At 44.5% G+C, this 20,146-nt stretch overlaps 1 protein-coding gene across 1 annotated transcript in view; it reads right to left on the reverse strand.

The window, feature by feature from the left end:
* Positions 1 to 20,146, reverse strand: part of vps8 (VPS8 subunit of CORVET complex) — a 961,193-nt gene that overhangs the window by 926,730 nt on the left and 14,317 nt on the right. The window contains exons 3-5 of the mRNA XM_070876055.1: positions 16,933 to 17,060; positions 12,192 to 12,288; positions 1,114 to 1,146 (exon numbers count right to left, since the gene is read on the reverse strand). Of these exons, the coding sequence (XP_070732156.1) occupies positions 1,114 to 1,146; positions 12,192 to 12,288; positions 16,933 to 17,060 (258 nt within the window). The remainder of the gene's footprint in view (positions 1 to 1,113; positions 1,147 to 12,191; positions 12,289 to 16,932; positions 17,061 to 20,146) is intronic.

Here is a 20,146-nt window from a genome sequence, read left to right on the forward strand (position 1 = left end):
TGAACACCCCTGCCCCACCCCCGCTATAAAAATTCTATGGACCTGTAACACAACACAACTTTTTTTTTTTAAAAAGTGTGGCTCCTGTCACATGGTAAAAACCAGCAGCAAATTCACACACAGCAAGATCCACAACAGAAAATCAGATGATATGCACCGAATTGATGTATTTTACATATAAAAAAGTGTCAACTTTCATGGCCATCCGCACCTCCCGCGAGTGATGCCCTGGGAGTCTGACCCTGGACCATGAGCTCCCAGTGGCAGCGGGCAGTTTGATCAGCTGCCCGTGCTGTGCTCGGCTCTGTAAACAGCTGCCATGGACAAGCAGCGGTCAGCCGCATAAAGAGCGAAAGGTGAAGTCAGCAAACATTCGCCAACATTCTAGTTAACTTTTGGCCCATTACCCAACAAAATGGACATCAAACCCCACCGAACTGTTGATCCACTGACCCGATTTAATTACGGCTGGCAGGAGAGCACACGTCGTGCGGCCTGCCAGGAAAAGAACCCACTGCCAACAGTCACTAATGGATCTGGGGGAGGAGGTGGTGGCATCTCCTCTCCTACAACATTAGCCACGGTGGCACCACGCATCAGTGCACTGAATTAAACTCTTGTGGAGGCGGGTAAAAAAATATCAAGCCTATTTTAAGATCTCATGCTTAGTAATAAACGGGACACCACGGACATCGGAAGTAATCAGTCTCAATATTTTTTTTGCCCCTGCTTGCAGAATGGGATTTTTTTTTTTTACATTTTATTCTTGAAAGATTTTGATTTGGTGGACCACTTGAAACCTTTTTGTTGACCTCCACTTGTGAACCCCTGATCTACTTAACCTCTGTCCCCAAAGACTATGCTGCAGAATTCAGACAAAGAAAAACCATTAACTTCCATCTGCACAATAGACTTGAGTTTTTGATTCCCAATCTTACCTAATTTGGTCACTATCCTAAACAGATCCATAGTTCATAAAATAACCAACTCTACTCACCTCAACAATTTTTCTCCTTGACTTACATATATAAATTCTACACATATTTTAAATAAGAAATATTTAGTCAAAACCATAATATAGGATTGTATGATTATACACAGTAGTGTACTTACAACAGCAGTGGGCAATCCTGCATCCACTCTATCCTGTAGAGCAAAAAGATATAAACATTTACCATGCAACAGTCTCATCTCACGAATAAACCACTGTATTCAAATTCCAGGTAGTTTTTCAATGATGTCACATAGATGACACAACAACCGCAAATTCAGGGCCAGAGGTTTCCCACGGGGAAATGCCTTCGATCTACAGATAAAATGCCCGTGTACCTGGTGGTCCGGGAGGTACAGTGATTCGCGGTCCTGGGTCTCTCAGAGTACCCACGGGTAGAGGCCCACGTATCCCAGGGGTGCAGGCGGCTCGCAAGCGCTCCTGGGAGCACGTGGATCAGCCAAACCAATAAGAGAGAATCCCCATTCATGCTTATGGAGTCTCTACATGTACGGAAACTCCATAAGCACGAATGGAAATATCCCAAAAAATACATCTACATCAAATACATTTTTTTAAAAACCATTACATATTTAAAATTAAAATGCCATTTAATTAAATATTAAAAAAAATTTAATTTTTTGAAAAATAAATTTTTATGTTTTAATGGGACTAAAAAATAAACTTACACCGTTTTTTTTAATGTATAAATGATTGAAATTTTTTTTTTAATTTTTTTAAAACTCTTATGCTGGTAAAATCAGGCCTCACACGTAAGAATTTCATGGGCATTCGCTGGGCAAATAGCCCAATTCCCCATCCGCGAATACCCTTTACCGGGAATGCGTTGGACCTGTCAAGAAGATTCTTGGCAGGTCGCAAGTTCCAGGCTTTCGCGCATGCATTTCACGCGCATAAAACGGAAATTACGCGATCCTTACAGGGACGTACACATCCGTCGGGGCTGCAAGTTACGGGCCAATGTCAGATCACTAAACATGAAAAATGTTCAAGTGACTGTCTGCCATACCAATGAAATGCACTGAATACATGACAATGTTGTACATGGGCAGTAAATACGAAGTAAACGCGTATTTTAAGTTAAGTCTTGTCCATTTCAGTCCAAGTACCCTTTTAATGACATGATGTGTGTTTATTACTGCCAAACAACTCCTCAGACACTATTACAAGTGTGGAGTCTTCTTTCCGGTTTTAATTGTTCCGGGATTTTAAAAAATGTTAAAAAATACGTACTTTTTATTTTTCTGTGTCTCATTTTTCTCATCTTTCTTTCCCTCTCCATTTCTCTTTCTGTACCTGTTTTGGCTTTGAATTCACCCACTAATTTTTTACTTCCTTCTCAGTCCTTGTGCTGTTAATTTCACAATCCTTCAATCTGATTGTTTAAGGAGATACGCAGTTGCTTACCCTGGTCACTCAGGAACAAGATGCCCTGTTTCTCTCACTGACATTATCAGCTCACTTTCAGAAACTTGCCATACAAAAAGTTTTAAACTCTAACTAATGGCAGATGCTGCTACATTCACTCCTACAGCAAATTATGGTCCAATATTCTCCCTCCATATTTTAGATGTGAAACAGTATTCTCACACAAAGCAATACAGTATACACAACTACCTGGAACCTGCTCTGCTATATGTAACCCCAAGTCCTGGGGCCATAGTCACAGTAATAATTAGGAAAGATTTTCTCTGTTTTCTATTTTGCAAGAATAATGAACACATTTGCAATTCTATTACAAACAAAGGAAATTTCCCCCAATATATTTTGTTTCTCTTCAAGCATTACAAATCCCCTTTTTATCGATAAAGGTAGTTTTGAGGGTAGTTTCAAACTGACAGCCAATTGCTTTCGTTTATGAGTAAATGACGTTGGGTCAAAGACTCCAATACGCATTTCTAAAGTATGGTATTGTGGCAGCGAGCAGGCATGTACACCCGAGTTTCAGATTTGAAGTGACATTCCTATATTTCTACTACAAGGCATTCATCATCATCCTCATAGGCAGTCCCTCGAAATCGAGGAAGACTTGCTTCCACTCCTGAAGCGAGTTCTTTGGTGGCCGAGCAGTCCAATACGAGAGCCACAAGCTCTGTCACAGGTGGGACAGATAGTCGTTGAGGAAAGGGGTGGGTGGGACTGGTTTGCCGCACGCTCTTTCCGCTGTCTGCGCTCGATTTCTGCATGCTCTCGGCGTTGAGACTCGAGGTGCTCAGCGCCCTCTCAGATGCACTTCCTCCACTTAGGGCGGTCTTGGGCCAGGGACCCCCAGGTGTCAGTGGGGATGTCGCACTTTATCAGGGAGGCTTCGAGGGTGTCCTTATAGCGTTTCCGCTGTCCACTTTTGGCTCGTTTGCCATGAAGGAGCTCAGAGTAGAGCACTTGGTTTGGGAGTCTTGTGTCTGGCATGCGAACTAACAAGACATTTCAAGCAACATGAACGGCCATGATAAGGGATAAATATAGCCCTATTCAGTTGGATACTTCTGCATCCTGTTCAACCATTTCAAACTTAAGACTTCAATCAATCAATCAAATTGATTGGATCAGTTGGATAATGTCAGCAGAGTTCAACATTGAAGTCAGTAGGATTTTGACTATTGATATTCTCAAGAGCCTTGAAGTTACACTAAAATATTAGCTTAAAATGTATTAAAATAGTGGAGGAAGGAATTTCATACAAACACACTGAGCATTTGTACATATCAGTGTAATTTCAAGGCCGAGGTAATAAATTTGGAGAACAGCATGTAAATTACATGTTAGCTGTTTATGATCAAACCCCAAAGACTGACAATTTGTCGGGGAAAAATTGAGCGAAGCTTCCTTCCCCATAATTTCTCTTTCACAAAGTCTGCCTACTTTCACCTCCATAACACAGTTCTCCTTCACCATGCCACAATCCATCTGCTGCTGAAACCTACATTCATCCCTTTGTCATGTCCAGACTCGACTAATTCACTTCTCTCCTGGCCGACCTCCCATTCTCCATCCTCCATCCTCGTTAACTCCCAGTTCATCCATATCCTATTCCCCCATCAAGTCCCACTCACCCATCACTCGTCCTCCCTGGTGTCTGGTCTCCCAATGTCTCAAATATAACGTTCTCATCCTGGTGTTTAATTCAGTTCATGACCATGCCTCTTATCTCTATAATCTTCTCCAGCCCCACAACCCAAGCCCCTCCCCCCAGGACTCTCCATTCCTCTAGCCTCTTGCACGTCCTCCCCCTTCCTCCCAACACCATGCCTAATTTTGGCCCCATATTCTCAAATTCCCTCCCCAAGCTCCTCCACCTCCCTCTCATTCTTTAAGACCCCCCCTTAAAAGCCACCTCTTTGACCAAGCACCCCATCTTGGCTCAGCGTCCATTTTTTGATTATGCTTCTGTGAAGCACTTTTGGGATGTTTTTCTATGTTAAAGGCAATTTTATAAATGTAAATTGTTGTTGATGGTGGATGGAAGTCCACATTCTACAACGTGGAAGGTGGGACTTTCAGGTCGGACATTTTGCACCTCAACAGGGCCGGAACCAATATCCTCAGGGGGGTGGGCAGGTTTGCTAGTGATGTTGGGGAAGACTTAATCTAATTTGGCAGGGGGGTGAGCATTAGAACATTAGAAAGGGGAAATAAAGTGCTCTCGGGATTGAGAGAGGCAGAGAGTAAGGTATTAGGTGGGGTCCAACTAAGAGAGGGATGGTCGAAAATGGGTTTACAATGCATGTATGTGAACACATGAAACATAGTAGACAAGATAAGTGAGCTGCAGGCACAAATAGCCACGTGGGAATATGATGCTGTGGCAATAACTGAGACCTGGCTCAAACGCAGGATTGGGTATTAAATATTCCTGGTTATAAAGATGTTCAGGAAAGATAGGGAAGGAAAGATAGGAGGTGGTGTGGTTGTATTGGTTAAGGAGAATGTTACAGTACTGGAGAGGGAGGATGTCCTGGAGGGGTCAAGGACAGAATCTATATGGAGTTAAGAAATAATAGGAGGTGCCATTACACGACTAGGTGCATTATATAGACCACCAAATAGCGGAGAGATATGGAGGAGCAAATTTGCAGAGAAATGACAGAGAAATGCAAGAACTATCGGGTAGTAATAATGGGGAACTTCAACTATCCCAATATAGACTGGGATCGTAATAGTGTAAAGGGCAAAGAAGGGGAAGAATTTCTGGTATGTTCAGAAGAACTTTCTTGATCAGTATGTTTCCGGCCCGATGAAGAAGGAATGCTGGATCTGGCTCTGGGGAATGAGGTGGGTCAAGTGGAGGAAGTGTCAGTTGGTGAACATTTAGGGAACAGTGATCATAGTATCATTAGGTTTAGATTAGCTATAGAAAAGGACAGGGAGCAATCTAGAATAAAAGGGGCCAGAATTGCCCTGCGCTGGGTTTGGGACGCAATGTAAATTAAAAAGAAGATTTAGCACCTGATGAGATGTTTTGCGGAATTGGGATGTTAGGGCAAAGAGAATGTGGTAACGGGGCGGTCACGGGGCGCAACTATCAGCACGTGCTGTTCTTTTAAAGGGGAGGGCTACTGCGAACTCTGCAGCCACTTTAGTGGTGCCCACTGCATCTCCAGGGAGGGTGTCGGCCAGGCCAGTGGGCCGGCACCCAAGAAGGGGTGTCGGGCTGCGCACTAGCAGCTACCATTGTCAGGCTGACTGAAAAGTCGGCCGACACAGAAAAGATGGCAGCGGTGGCGTTACCACCTCCCCTTTAAGGGCGGCCGGGATACCCCAGCGAAGCTGTTGGTGGCATCACCCCGTGTCCGTGCGCAATTTCCCCCGCAGGACGCAAAGGGGTTGTTGCGGGGAGATAAGGGACATCAGTGCCACGGCGCAAAGCCCTTTTTGCGTGCCGAACCCCAGAGGTAATTCGAGCCCCAGGGGCAATTCTGGAGTGGGGGGGGGGGGGCGCTCTGGCCACCGCGCCCGGCCGAAATCCCTTCAGCTCCCAGTTAGCGCCTCCTGGAGGAAATAGTTTGGATACAGTCATTGCACATTCCACCGAGGGGAAATGGTAGGGCAACTAAATCCAGAGCTCCCTGGATGACGAAAGAGAAATTATGAAGCAGAAAAAGGGCATGTACGACAGATGTCAGGTTGCAAATACATCTGAGAATCGGACTATATATAGAATGATCTGAAGAGAAATGTAAAAGAAAATAAGAGGGGCAAAGAGGGTGTAAGAATAGAGTGGCAGCCAACATAAAAGGTAATCCAAAAATCTTCTATAGGCATATAAATAGTTAACGGATAGTAAGAGGAGGGGCGTGGCCGATTAGGGACCACAAAGGAGACCTATGCATGGAGGCAGAGGGTATGGCTAATGTAATAAATGAGTACTTTACATCGGTCTTCACTAAGGAAGAGAATGCTGCTATAGACATAGTGAAGGAGGTGGTAGTGGAGACACTTGATATGATAAAAATTGATAAAGATGACGTATTAAAAAGGTTGGCTGTATTTAAAGTAGATAAATCACCAGGAGCGAATGGGATGCACACTAGGATGCTGAGGGAATTAAGGGCGGAAATTGCGGAGGTACTGGCCATAATCTTCCAATCCTCCATAGATACAGGATGGTGCCAGAGGACTGGAGAATCGCTAATATTACACCATTGTTCAAAAAAGGGTGTATAGGTAAACCCAGCAACTACAGGACAGTCAGTTTAACCTCAGTAGTGGGAAAGCTTTTAAAAACAGTACTCGGGGACAAAATTAACAGTCACTTGGATAGATGTGGATTAATTAAGGAAAGCCAGCACAGATTTGTTAAAGGCAAATCATGGTTAACCAACTTGCTTGAGTTTTTGATGAAGTAAGAGAGGATTGATGAGGGTAATGCAGATAACTTCACATTTCTCCACATTATATTCCATTCACCATGTTCTTGACCACTCACTTAGCCTGTCTATATCCCCTTGAAGCCTCTTTGCATCCTCCTCACAACTTACATTCCCACCTGGCTTTGTATCATCAGCAAACTTGGATATATTATATTTGGTATCCTTATCCAAATCATTGATATAGATTGTGAATAGCTGGGGCCCAAACTCCGAACCTTGCGGCACCCCATTAGTTACAGTCTGCCAACCCGAAAATGACTCGTTTATTCCTACTTTGTTTTCTGTCCGTTAACCAATCCTCAATCCATGCTAGTATATTATCTCCAATCCCATGAGCCCTAATTTTTTTTTAATAACCTCTTGCGTGGCACCTTATCAAATGCCTTCTGAAAATCCAAAATACACTACATCCACTGGTTCCCTCTTATCCTACTAGTTAGAACCTCAAAAAACTCTAATAGACTTGTCAAAAAGAAAATAAGAGGGGCAAAGAGAGAATAGAATGGCAGCCAACATACTAGGCAATCCAAAAGTCTTCTATCGGCATGTAAATAGTAAAAGGGTAGTAAGAGGAAAGATTAGGGACCAAAAAGGAGACCAATGCATGGAGGCAGAGGGTATGGCTGAGGTACTAAATGAGTACTTTTCATCGGTCTTCACCAATGATTTAGACGAGGGGATTAAATGTAGTATCTCCAAATTTGCGGATGACACTAAGTTGGGTGGCAGTGTGAGCTGCGAGGAGGATGCTATGAGGCTGCAGAACGACTTGGATAGGTTAGGTGAGTGGGCAAATGCATGGCAGATGAAGTATAATGTGAATAAATGTGAGGTTATCCACTTTGGTGGTAAAAACAGAGAGACAGACTATTATCTGAATGGTGACAGATCAGGAAAAGGGGAGGTGCAACGAGACCTGGGTGTCATGGTACATTAGTCATTGAAGGTTGGCATGCAGGTACAGCAGGCGGTTAAGAAAGCAAATGGCATGTTGGCCTTCATAGCGAGGGGATTTGAGTACAGGGGCAGGGAGGTGTTGCTACAGTTAGAAACATAGAAACATAGAAAATAGATGGAATAGGCCATTCGGCCCTTCTAGCCTGCACCGCCATTCAATGAGTTCATGGCTGAACATGAAACTTCAGTACCCCATTCCTGCTTTCTCACCATAACCCTTGATTCCCCTTGTAGTAAGGACTTCATCTAACTCCTTTTTGAATATATTTAGTGAATTGGCCTCAACAACTTTCTGTGGTAGAGAATTCCACAGGTTCACCACTCTCTGGGTGAAGAAATTCCTCCTCATCTCGGTCCTAAATGGCTTCCCCCTTATCCTTAGACTGTGTCCCCTGGTTCTGGACATCCCCAACATTGGGAACATTCTTCCTGCATCTAACCTGTCTAACCCCGTCAGAATTTTAAACGTTTCTATGAGGTCCCCTCTCATTCTTCTGAACTCCAGTGAATACAAGCCCAGTTGATCCAGTCTTTCTTGATAGGTCAGTCCCGCCATCCCGGGAATCAGTCTGGTGAACCTTCGCTGCACTCCCTCAATAGCAAGAATGTCCTTCCTCAGGTTAGGAGACCAAAACTGTACACAATACTCCAGGTGTGGCCTCACCAAGGCCCTGTACAATTGTAGCAACACCTCCCTGCCCTTGTACTCAAATCCCCTCGCTATGAAGGCCAACATGCCATTTGCTTTCTTAACCGCCTGCTGTACCTGCATGCCAACCTTCAATGACTGATGTACCATGACACCCAGGTCTCTTTGCACCTCCCCTTTTCCTTGTACAGGGCCTTGGCGAGGGCACACCTGGAATATTGTGTACAGTTTTGGTCTCCTAACCTGAGGAAGGACATTCTTGCTATTGAGGGAGTGCAGCGAAGGTTCACCAGACTGATTCCCAGGATGGCGAGACTGACCTATCAAGAAAGCCTGGATCAACTGGGCTTGTATTCACTGGAGTTCAGAAGAATGAGAGGGGACCTCAAAGAAACGCTTAAAATTCTGATGGGTTTAGACAGGTTAGATGCAGGAAGAATGTTCCCAATGTTTGGGAAGTCCAGAACCAGGGGTCACAGTCTAAGGATAAGGGGTAAGCCATTTAGGACCGAGATGAGGAGAAACTTCTTCACCCAGAGAGTGGTGAACCTGTGGAATTTTCTACCACAGAAAAGTTGTTGAGGCCAATTTACTAAATATATTCAAAAAGGAGTTAGATGAAGTCCTTACTACTAGGGGGATCAAGGGGTATGGTGAGAAAGCAGGAATGGGGTAGTGAAGTTGCATGTTCAGCCATGATCTCATTGAATGGCGGTGCAGGCTAGAAGGGCCGAATGGCCTACTCCTGCACCTATTTTCTATGTTTCTAAGGAAGAGGATGCTGCCACAGTGAAGGAGGAGGTGTCAAGGCACCTGATAGAAAAAAAATTGATAGAGGTATTAGGAAGGCTGGCTGTACTTAAAGTAGATAAATCACCAGGAGCAGATGGGATGCATCCTCGGATGCTGAGGGAATTGAGGGTGGAGATCACGGAGGTACTGGCCATACTCCAATCCTCGAGATACAGGGGTGGTGCCAAAGGGTGGAGAATTACAAATATTACATCATTGTTCAAAAAGGGGTGTAAAGAGAAACCCAGCAAGTGCAGGCCAGTCAGTTTAACCTCATTCGTCGGGAAGCTTTTAGAAACAGTAATCAGGGGCAAAATTGTCACTTGGATAAGGGTGGATTAATTAAGGAAAGCCAGCACAGATTTGTTAAAGGCAAATCGTGTTTAACCAACTTGATCGTGTTTTTTGATGAAGTAACAGAGAGGGTTGATGAAAGTAATGCGGTTGGCATAGTGTACATGGATTTCCAAAAGGCGTTCGACAAAGTGCCACACAATAGGCTTGCCAGAAAAATTGAAGCCCATGGAATAAAGGACAGTGGCAGCCTGGATACAAAATTGGCTAAGTGACAAGAAACAGAGAGTAATGGTGAACGGTTGTTTTTCAGACTGGAAGAAAGTATAACAGTGGTGTTCCCCAGGGGTCAGTTCTCAGACCACTGCTTTTCTTTAATATATATTACTGACTTGGACATGGGTTTGCAGGGCACAATATCAAAATTTGCAGATGACACAAAACTTGGAAGTCTAGTGAACAATCAGGAGGAGAGGGATAAACTTCAGCAAGACATATACAGGCTGGTGAAATTTAACAAAAATATGCAATGATGCATTTTGGTAGAAAGAATGAGGAGAGGATATGTAAACTGAATGGTACAATCCTAAAGGGGGTGCACGAACAGAGAAATCTGGGGGTATGTGTGCAGAAATCGTTGAAGGTGGCAGGGCAGGTTGAGAAAGCAGTTAAAAGGGCTCACGGGATCCTGGTCTACATAAAGAGAGATAGAGTACAAAAGTGTGGAAATTATGATGAACCAGTGTAAAACACATGTTGGTGATCTTGGCAATGTGGAGGCTAATGCAGAGGGTGAGGCCATCTTTGAAATGAAGGATAAAATACTCCAGCTATCGGGGGAAAGATTCATTATTGGACGTACACTTGTGATTCACGAGAAGGAAGATGACTTCGGCAAAGGTGAAAATGAGGAGAGCTCTTGAACAGGAAATGCTGGAGGACGTTTGGCCTGTGTTCGGCCCCAATTCTGGGCACCACACTTTAGGAAGAATGTGAAGGCCCGAGAGAAGATGCAGAAAAGATTTACAAGAATGATTCCAGGAATGAGGGACTTCAGTTAGACTGGAGAAGCTGGTGTTGTTCTCCTTGGAGCAGAGAAGATTGAGAGGAGATTTGATAGAGGTGTTCAAAATCATGAGTGGTTTGGACAGAGTAGATAGGGAAAAACTGTTCCCATTGGCAGAAGGGTCAAGAACCAGAAGATACATATTTAAGGTGATTGGCAAAAGAACCAAAGGCTATGCAAGAAAAAACTTTTTTACGCAGCGAGTGGGTAAGATTTGGAATGCACTACCAAGGGTGGTGGAAGCATATTCAACTTTATCTTTCAAAAAAGAGTTGGATAAGTACCTGAAGGAAAAAGAATTGCAGGGCTGCAGGAAAACGGCAGGGTAGTGGGACTAGCTGAGAGTTGACAGCATTCATTGGGCCAGAATTTGGTCGACTCACCGCCGGCGAGTTTTCTCGGTGGTCTCTATGGTTTTTGAGCGCTCGCCCCTCCGAGCGAGTTTCATCAGGTCCTCAGGCTGGCGGGGAGAGACGACAGCTGGGGACCTTCCGCTGGCGTGCAACGCCCACAAGAGTCCTACCGCCCGCTGCATACCCAGTTTGGTCCAGGCGGTCCTCCGCTCCAGCAGGGGAAAAGACCGTCATATGGTGGCAGGTCTTACCTGAACGGCAGGTATGAAGACCTGCAAAAAAAGGTTAGTGCACTTCTTTTCTTTATTTCTTTTGCAGTGATTTAAGTGGATGGGGTTCCCTGAAGGATTTCTGAAGGGTTTTTTTTTTATTTTGAAAATTTTTTTTTAATCCGTTCCCTCCCCCTCCCTGGGTCTGACTCTATCCTCAGCGATACTTTGCAGAGGATCGTATTTGCCGCCTAGAATTGGACCTACCACCCGCTGCTGCCCAGATTCGGTGTGCAAGGCCCAATTTTGCCGCCGGGCGGTCTTTCTCACATCTTTTCACGAAACTTCCGCCCAAAGTACCGTCAGGATCTTAGCGGCCCTTTGGATGATACTTTGGGCAGAAAGCTTTCCCAAACTCGGGCCTTATGATTCTAACGTTGTAGTGCATAGCAATATTATACCACAACCACAGTGCCACTGCAAGGTGGCCATGTTCTTTTTTATTACACCTGTTTAATATGCCTCAGGACTTTTTTCTATCTTAAAGACTCTACATAAATCCAAGTTGTTGTTGTTCTTGTCCATTCTCAGTTGCAATCCGGCATGGCCTGGCCTCTTCTCTCTTTCTGACCCATAGCAAACCTCCTAGCCTTTAGTTATCCCAATCTTATCTCTCAGGCATTACAATTATGGATACAGTATCAATCTTCCCATCAAGAAACCATGCAACAGCTTTTTAGAAACATCCCTAATCCCATTTTACAGCAGTCTGTGTTTTAGAATATTTTAATGACAAGATGCTTTTTTTCAAAATTGTTGAGCACAACTCTCCTATTGAAACAAGAAAATGGCCACCATTCCAACACCCTGCTGGACTTATGTTGCAGGTGGAATCAAATGGCATTTAGCCTAAAGACACAACTGCATACCCGTCACCATCATAGGAAATGTTTCAAACAGCTTCTGAAAAAGCAATGAAATATACTTACTGCTGCAGACACAACTTGTGCAGAAACTCCTTTAAGGACTGATCGCCGAACAACTGAACTGTGAATGCATGAGCTGGCATCTGAAACTTTTTTCCTTCTGGATGCCATAGGAGGTATGCCATAGGTTAATAAGGAAGAAGAGGGAAAAGGATCAGTGAGAGATGCATCATCTTACTTTGTTCTGCCACTACCTCACTAACATAGCAATGCAGATTTTAGTCTAGACCCTTCTGAATAAATCAGTATCAATCAAGACTAGTCAGGAGCATTAGTTACAGGAGTCAATGGGAGATATAATGCAGATGATTTCACTATTGAGGTACATTATAATTCTTTCCTAAGTATAGACAAGTTCTTCAAGTCACAGCTTCCATTGGCATTATTGAGTGTAGAATGTTTTCTCATCCATTCCCAAAGTGGATTTCCATATGCCACCTATGGAAAAACAGCAGGCAGCAACTTGATATGATGCAGCCAGAAACTAGTCATCAGGAGGCATGAAAGAGTGGCTGGGCAATCTTCCTCAAGACAGCAGTATTTTTAGTGCTTTCTCACAGCAGCATGCCGGAGATCAATAAACACTAGTGTAGGCAATTGCCAGCAAAGATCCATATCCCACGCTTATACCCAGAGACTGTACTGTTGCACTACACATAAATTAGAATGACTTATCCAATAAATAAAATGCTATCAATGGCACACATTTATGAATTCCATTGTAAGATCAGTTTTACTGTGTTGGGGAAATTGATGGGATTGAAGGCCGATAAATCCCCAGGGCCTGATGGACTGCATCCCAGAGTACTTAAGGAGGTGGCCTTGGAAATAGTGGATGCATTGACAGTCATTTTCCAACATTCCATTGACTCTGGATCAGTTCCTATGGAGTGGAGGGTAGCCAATGTAACCCCACTTTTTAAAAAAGGAGGGAGAGAGAAAACAGGGAATTACAGACCGGTCAGCCTGACATCGGTAGTGGGTAAAATGATGGAATCAATTATTAAGGATGTCATTGCAGTGCATTTGGAAAGAGGTAATATGATAGGTCCAAGTCAGCATGGATTTGTGAAAGGGAAATCATGCTTGACAAATCTTCTGGAATTTTTTGAGGATGTTTCCAGTAGAGTGGACAAGGGAGAACCAGTTGATGTGGTATATTTGGACTTTCAGAAGGCTTTCGACAAGGTCCCACACAAGAGATTAATGTGCAAAGTTAAAGCACATGGGATTGGGGGTAGTGTGCTGACATGGATTGAGAACTGGTTGTCAGACAGGAAGCAAAGAGTAGGAGTAAATGGGGACTTTTCAGAATGGCAGGCAGTGACTAGTGGGGTACCGCAAGGTTCTGTGCTGGGGCCCCAGCTGTTTACACTGTACATTAATGATTTAGACGAGGGGATTAAATGTAGTATCTCCAAATTTGCGGATGACACTAAGTTGGGTGGCAGTGTGAGCTGCAAGGAGGATTCTATGAGGCTGCAGAGCGACTTGGATAGGTTAGGTGAGTGGGCAAATGCATGGCAGATGAAGTATAATGTGGATAAATGTGAGGTTATCCACTTTGGTGGTAAAAACAGAGAGACAGACTATTATCTGAATGGTGACAAATTAGGAAAAGGGCAGGTGCAAAGAGACCTGGGTATCATGGTACATCAGTCATTGAAGGTTGGCATGCAGGTACAGCAGGCGGTTAAGAAAGCAAATGGCATGTTGGCCTTCATAGCGAGGGGATTTGAGTACAAGGGCAGGGAGGTGTTGCTACAATTGTACAGGGCCTTGGTGAGGCCACACCTGGAGTATTGTGTACAGTTTTGGTCTCCTAACCTGAGGAAGGACATTCTTGCTATTGAGGGAGTGCAGCGAAGGTTCACCAGACTGATTCCCGGGATGGCGGGACTGACCTATCAAGAAAGGCTGAATCAACTGGGCTTGTATTCACTGGAGTTCAGAAGAATGAGAGGGGACCTCATAGAAACGTTTAAAATTCTGACGGGGTTAGACAGGTTAGATGCAGGAAGAATGTTCCCAATGTTGGGGAAGTCCAGAACCAGGGGACACAGTCTAAGGATAAGGGGGAAGCCATTTAGGACCGAGATGAGGAGGAATTTCTTCACCCAGAGAGTGGTGAACCTGTGGAATTCTCTACCACAGAAAGTTGTTGAGGCCAATTCACTAAATATATTCAAAAAGGAGTTAGATGAAGTCCTTACTACTAGGGGAATCAAGGGGTATGGTGAGAAAGCAGGAATGGGGTACTGAAGTTTCATGTTCAGCCATGAACTCATTGAATGGCGGTGCAGGCTAGAAGGGCCGAATGGCCTACTCCTGCACCTATTTTCTATGTTTCTATGTTTCTAAACATATTTCCAAATTGGATTGTTTAAAGGGGGGATTAGCAAGAGAAAAAAATCTAGGGCAGCAGGTTCTCCCAGAGTTAGGCAGGCCCAGATCAGCTAGCAGACCAGTCAAAAGTCACAGTTCCCATTGCAATCAATGGCATCACTCCACACAAAAGAGACTCCTCCTTGCAGTGACACCACTGGTGTACAAAAAAGTGTGACATTTTCAACAAGACACAAATTAATTTTTTTGAATGACAATGGGGATCTATTGTAAATAAGAGTACTCTCCCACACTTTCATTTTTCAGTCAATCAATTTTTTGTTTTTAATTCCCTACAATTAAATCACATTGTTCGTCACTAAATCTGCAGTAAAAAGTCACTTGTGAACATTGTGAATTAGGATTATGGAGGAGGCAGCCAATCCTGAAAAGTGGATAACATATGAAAGATTAATGTACCATTCTTATTTTAACACATACTTATGCTTTGCAAGAGGAACTAAACACAGCAATTAGATTCCAGACTGTGACTCACTTCCACATACACGTTATTTTTTTTTTATAATAATCATTATTCTAGACATAAACCATCTGAACCCTTGATTAGGTCCTAACATTTGAGTCACTCCCAGATACTTCTTATTCTAATATAAACCATCTGACCCGTTAATTAGATTCCAGCTTTTAACTTCACTGCCCATCCATTCAATAGTCCATCTGAACATCTGTTAAATTTCTAGTTCATACCATGACGATCAACAGTTCCTATGGACTGGAGGGTAGCTAATGTAACATCACTTTTTTAAAAAAGGAGGGAGAGAGAAAACAGGTAATTATAGACCGGTTAGCCTAACATCAATAGTGGGGAAAATGTTGGAATCAATTATTAAAGATGAAATAACAGCACATTTGGAAAGCAGTGCCAGGATCGGTCCAAGTCAACATGGATTTATGAAAGGGAAATCATGCTTGACAAATTTTCTAGAATTTTTTGAGGATGCAACTCGTAGAGTGGACAAGGGAGAACCGTGGATGTGGTGTATTTGGACTTTCAAAAGGCTTTTGACAAGGTCCCACACAAGAGATTGGTGTGCAAAATTAAATCACATGGTATTGGGGGTGATGTATTGACGTGGATAGAGAACTGGTTGGCACACAGGAAGCAGAGAGTCGGGATAAACGGGTCCTTTTCAGATTGGCAGGCAGTGACTAGTGGGGTGCCGCAGGGCTCAGTGCTGGGATCCCAGCTATTTACAATATACATTAATGATTTGGATGAAGGAATGGAGTGTAATATCTCCAAGTTTGCAGATGACACTAAACTGCCGGGTGTGAGCTGTGAGGAGGACGCTAAGAGGCTGCAGGGTGATTTGGACAGGTTAGGTGAGTGGGCAAATGCATGGCAGATGCAGTATAATGTGGATAAATGTGAGGTTATCCACTTTGGGGGCAAAAACACAAAGGCAGAATATTATCTGAATGGTGGCAGATTAGGAAAAGGGGAGGTGCAATGAGACCTAGGTGTCATGGTACATCAGTCATTGAAAGTTGGCATGCAGGTACAGCAGTCAGTGAAGGCATCAAATGGTATGTTGGCCTTCATAGCTAGGGGTTTTGAGTATAGGAGCAGGGAGGTCTTACTGCAGTTGGTCAGGGCCTTGGTGAGGCCTCACCGAGAATAGTGTGTTCAGTTTTGGTCTCCTATTCTGAGGAAGGACATTCTTGCTATTGAGGGAGTGCAGCGAAGGTTCACCAGACTGATTCCCGGGATGGCTGGACTGACATATGAGGAGAGACTGGATCGACTGGGCCTTTATTCACTAGAGTTTTGAAGGATGAGAGGGGATCTCATAGAAACATATAAAATTCTGACGAGACTGGACGGAAGAATGTTCCCGATGTTGGGGAAGTCCAGAACCAGGGGACACAATCTAAGGATAAGAGGAAAGCCATTTAGGATTGAGATGAGGGGAAACTTCTTCACTCAGAGTTGCTAACCTGTGGAATTTCCTACCGCAGAGAGTTGGTGATGCCAGTTCATTGGATATATTAAAGAGGGAGTTAGATATGGCCCTCATGGCTAAAGGGATCAAGAGGTATGGAGAGAAAGCAGGAAAGGTGAATGATCAGCCATGATCTTATTGAATGGTGGTGCAGGCTCAAAAGGCCGAATGGCCTACTCCTGCAGCTATTTTCTATGTTTCTATAGCCATTGGTGTATAAAATAGAAACTGCAAATCAATTTAAAATTATTAAAACACATACCAGGTTACGGCCACGAAGTTTAATTTGAATAGAAATTATTCCCCCCAGATATTCCCCCCTATATATTTGTCACTTTGTGAATTATTTCTTTTTATTGACAGAAGAAACTTTGATGTTCTCTGTAAACACTTACCGTTTTAAGTTTCTGTCCCCACTGTCTGAACTAGCAAGAGACGAGGTTTCACCCGAGTGTGTATCAATGTTATCCGTATTCAAGAGAGCTGGGTCCTCCAATATAAATGATTCATCTTCATCTTCTGTCTGTGCGGGGGAGGGGTATGATGGAAAGGGAAGAGAAACACAAGGCTATACAATCTGTGATAACTTTTTTCCACATCCCTTGTCATTTTTCTTTTTTTTTTTAATTCATTCCTGGGATGTGGACATCACTGGCAAAGCCAACAATTATTTCCCATCTCTAAATGCCCTGAGAAGGTGGTGGAGAGTCACCTTCTTGAACCGCTGCAGTCCATTTCGTGAAAGTATTCCCACAGTGCAATTAGGTAGGGAGTTCCAGCATTTTGACCCAGCAACCATGAAGGAAATGGCGATATATTTCCCAAGTCAGGATGGTATGTGACTTGTAGGGGAACTTGGTGGTGATGGTATTCCCAAGCGCCTGTTGCCCTTGTCCTTCTAGGTGGTAGAGGTCACAGGTTTGGGAGATGCTGCCAAAGAAGCCTTGCGAGCAGCTGCAGTGCATCTTGTAGATGGTACACACTGCAGCCAGTGCAGAGAGTCAATGTTTAAGGTGGTGGATGGGTGCCAATCAAGCGGGCTGATTTGTCCTGGATGGTGTCAAGCTTCTTGCGTTGTTGGAGCTGCGCTCATCCAGACAAGTGGAGAGCATTCCATCACACTTCTGACTTGTGCCTTGTAGATTGTAATCTGACTACAGGGGAATCTCCCTGCTATCACTGGGAAGGTTGTCGCTAGAGTTCTCCTCAACAGACTTCTCCCTGTGGCCGAGGAGCTCCTCCCGGAGTCATAGTGAGGATTTCGTTCCCTACGGGGAACAACAGACATGATCTTTGCAGCACGACAACTGCAGGAAAAATGTAGGGCGCAGCGCTGGCCCTTAGACATGGCTTTTTTTGATCTTACAAAGGCCTTTGACACAGTTGTCCGTGAGGGCTTATGGAGCGTCCTCCTCCGTTTTGGATGCCTCCGAAAGTTTGTCAACATCCTTTGCCTGCTCCATGACGATATGCAGGCCATGATCCTTACCAGCGGATCCATTACAGACCCATTCCACGTCCAGACCGGGGTCAAACAGGGTTGCATCATCGCTCCAACCCTCTGTTTTCAATCTTCCTCGCTGCCATGCTCCACCTCACTGTCGACAAGCTCCCCGCTGGAGTGGAACTAAACTACAGAAGCTGTTTAACCTACGCTGCCTCCAGGCCAGGTCCAAGATCACCCAAACCTGTGTCGTTGAACTGCAGTACGCGGACGACGCTTGGCTGAATTCCAGGATATAGTCGATGTATTCACCAAGGCATATGAAAACATGGGCCTCACGCTTAACATCCGTAAGACAAAGATCCTCCATCAGCCTGTCCTCGGCGCACAGCATTGCCCCCCAGTCATCAAGATTCACGGCGTGGCCCTCGACAACGTGGACCACTTCCCATACCTCAGGAGCCTCGTCAACAAAGGCAGACATTGATGCGGAGATTCAACATCGACTCCAGTGTGCCAGTGCAGCCTTTGGCTGCCTGAGGAAAAGAGTGTTCGAAGACCAGGCCCTCAAACCTCCCACCAAGCTCATGATTTGCAGGGCTGTAATAATAGCCACCCTCCTGTATGGATCAGAGACATGGACAATGTACAGAAGACACATCAAATCGCTGTAGATATATCACCAACGACGTCTCCACAAAATCCTGCAAATCTTCTGGGAGGACTGACGCACCAACATCAGTGTCCTCGCCCACGTTAACATCCGCAGCATTGAAGCACTAATCACCCTCGATCAGCTTCGCTGGGCAGGCCACATTATTCGCATGCCAGACACGAGACTCCCTAAGCAATTGCTCTACGCGGAGCTCCTTCATGGCAAACGAGCCAAAGGTGGGCAACAGAAACGTTACAAGGACACCCTCAAAGCCTCCCTGGTAAAGTGCGACATCACCACTGACACCTGGGAGACCCTGGCTGAAGACCGCCCTAGGTGGAGAAAGTACATCCGGGAGGGCGTTGAGCTCCTCGAATCTTAACGCTGTGAGCGTGAAGAGGTCAAGCGCAGGAAGCGGAAGGAGCGTGCGACAAATCAGTTCCACCCCGCCCTTCCCCGACGAATATCTGTCCCAGCTGTGACAGGGTCTGTGGCCCTCGTGTTGGACTATTCAACGACCAAAGAACTCACTTTAGGAGTGGAAGCAAGTCTTCCTCGATTTCAAAGGGCTGCCTATGATGATGAGATGGTGGAAAGGTTTTGGGGAGTCAGGGGATAAGACACTCACCACAGAATACACAGCCTCTGACCCACTTTTATTGCCACAGTATGTGTGTGGCTGGTCCAGTTAAGTTTCTGGTCAATGGTGACCTACAAGATAATTAATGGTGGAGGATTTGGTGATGGTAATGCCGTTAAATGTTTAGCAAAGGTGGTTAGACTCTTTCTTGTTGGAGATGGTCATTGTCTGGCACTTGTGTGGCGCGAATGTTACTTGCCACTTATCACCTCAGAACATAAGAACATAAGTAGACCATCTAGCCCATCGAGCCTGCTCCGCTATTTAATATCATCACTGATCTGATCATAGACTCAGCTCCACTTCCCTGCCCGCTCCCCATAACCCTTTATTCCCTTATCGCTCAAAAATCTGTCTATTTCCGCCTTAATTATATTCAATGACCCAGCCTCCACAGCTCTCTGGGGTAGAGAATTCTATACATTTACAACCCTCAGAGAAGAAATTCCTCATCTCAGTTTTAAATGGGCAGCCCTTATTCTGAGACTATGTCCCCTAGTTTTAGTTTCCCCCATGAGTGGAAATATCTTCTCTGCATCCACCTTGTCGAGCCCCCTCATTGGGCCCAAGTTTCCACATGATTTGCGCCTGATTTTTAGGAGCAACTGGTGGAGAACAGACTATCTTAGAAATCGCAATTCTCCATATTTTTTTTTCTGCAGTTCTCGTCAGGTAGAACAGTTCTACTTTGGAACAGAATTTTTTTCTTCAAAAGGGGGCGTGTCCGGCCACTGACGCCTGATTTGAAAGTTTCCACAGTGAAAACGTACTCCAAACTAAAGTAGAATGGAGCAAGTGAAGATTTTTGTAGAACTGCAAAAACCTGTTCTACACATTAAAAAATCAGGCGCAGGTTACAAATTAGGCGTC

Source organism: Pristiophorus japonicus, chromosome 3 (assembly GCF_044704955.1).
Source record: "Pristiophorus japonicus isolate sPriJap1 chromosome 3, sPriJap1.hap1, whole genome shotgun sequence".
NCBI classification, from domain to species: Eukaryota; Metazoa; Chordata; class Chondrichthyes; family Pristiophoridae; genus Pristiophorus; species Pristiophorus japonicus.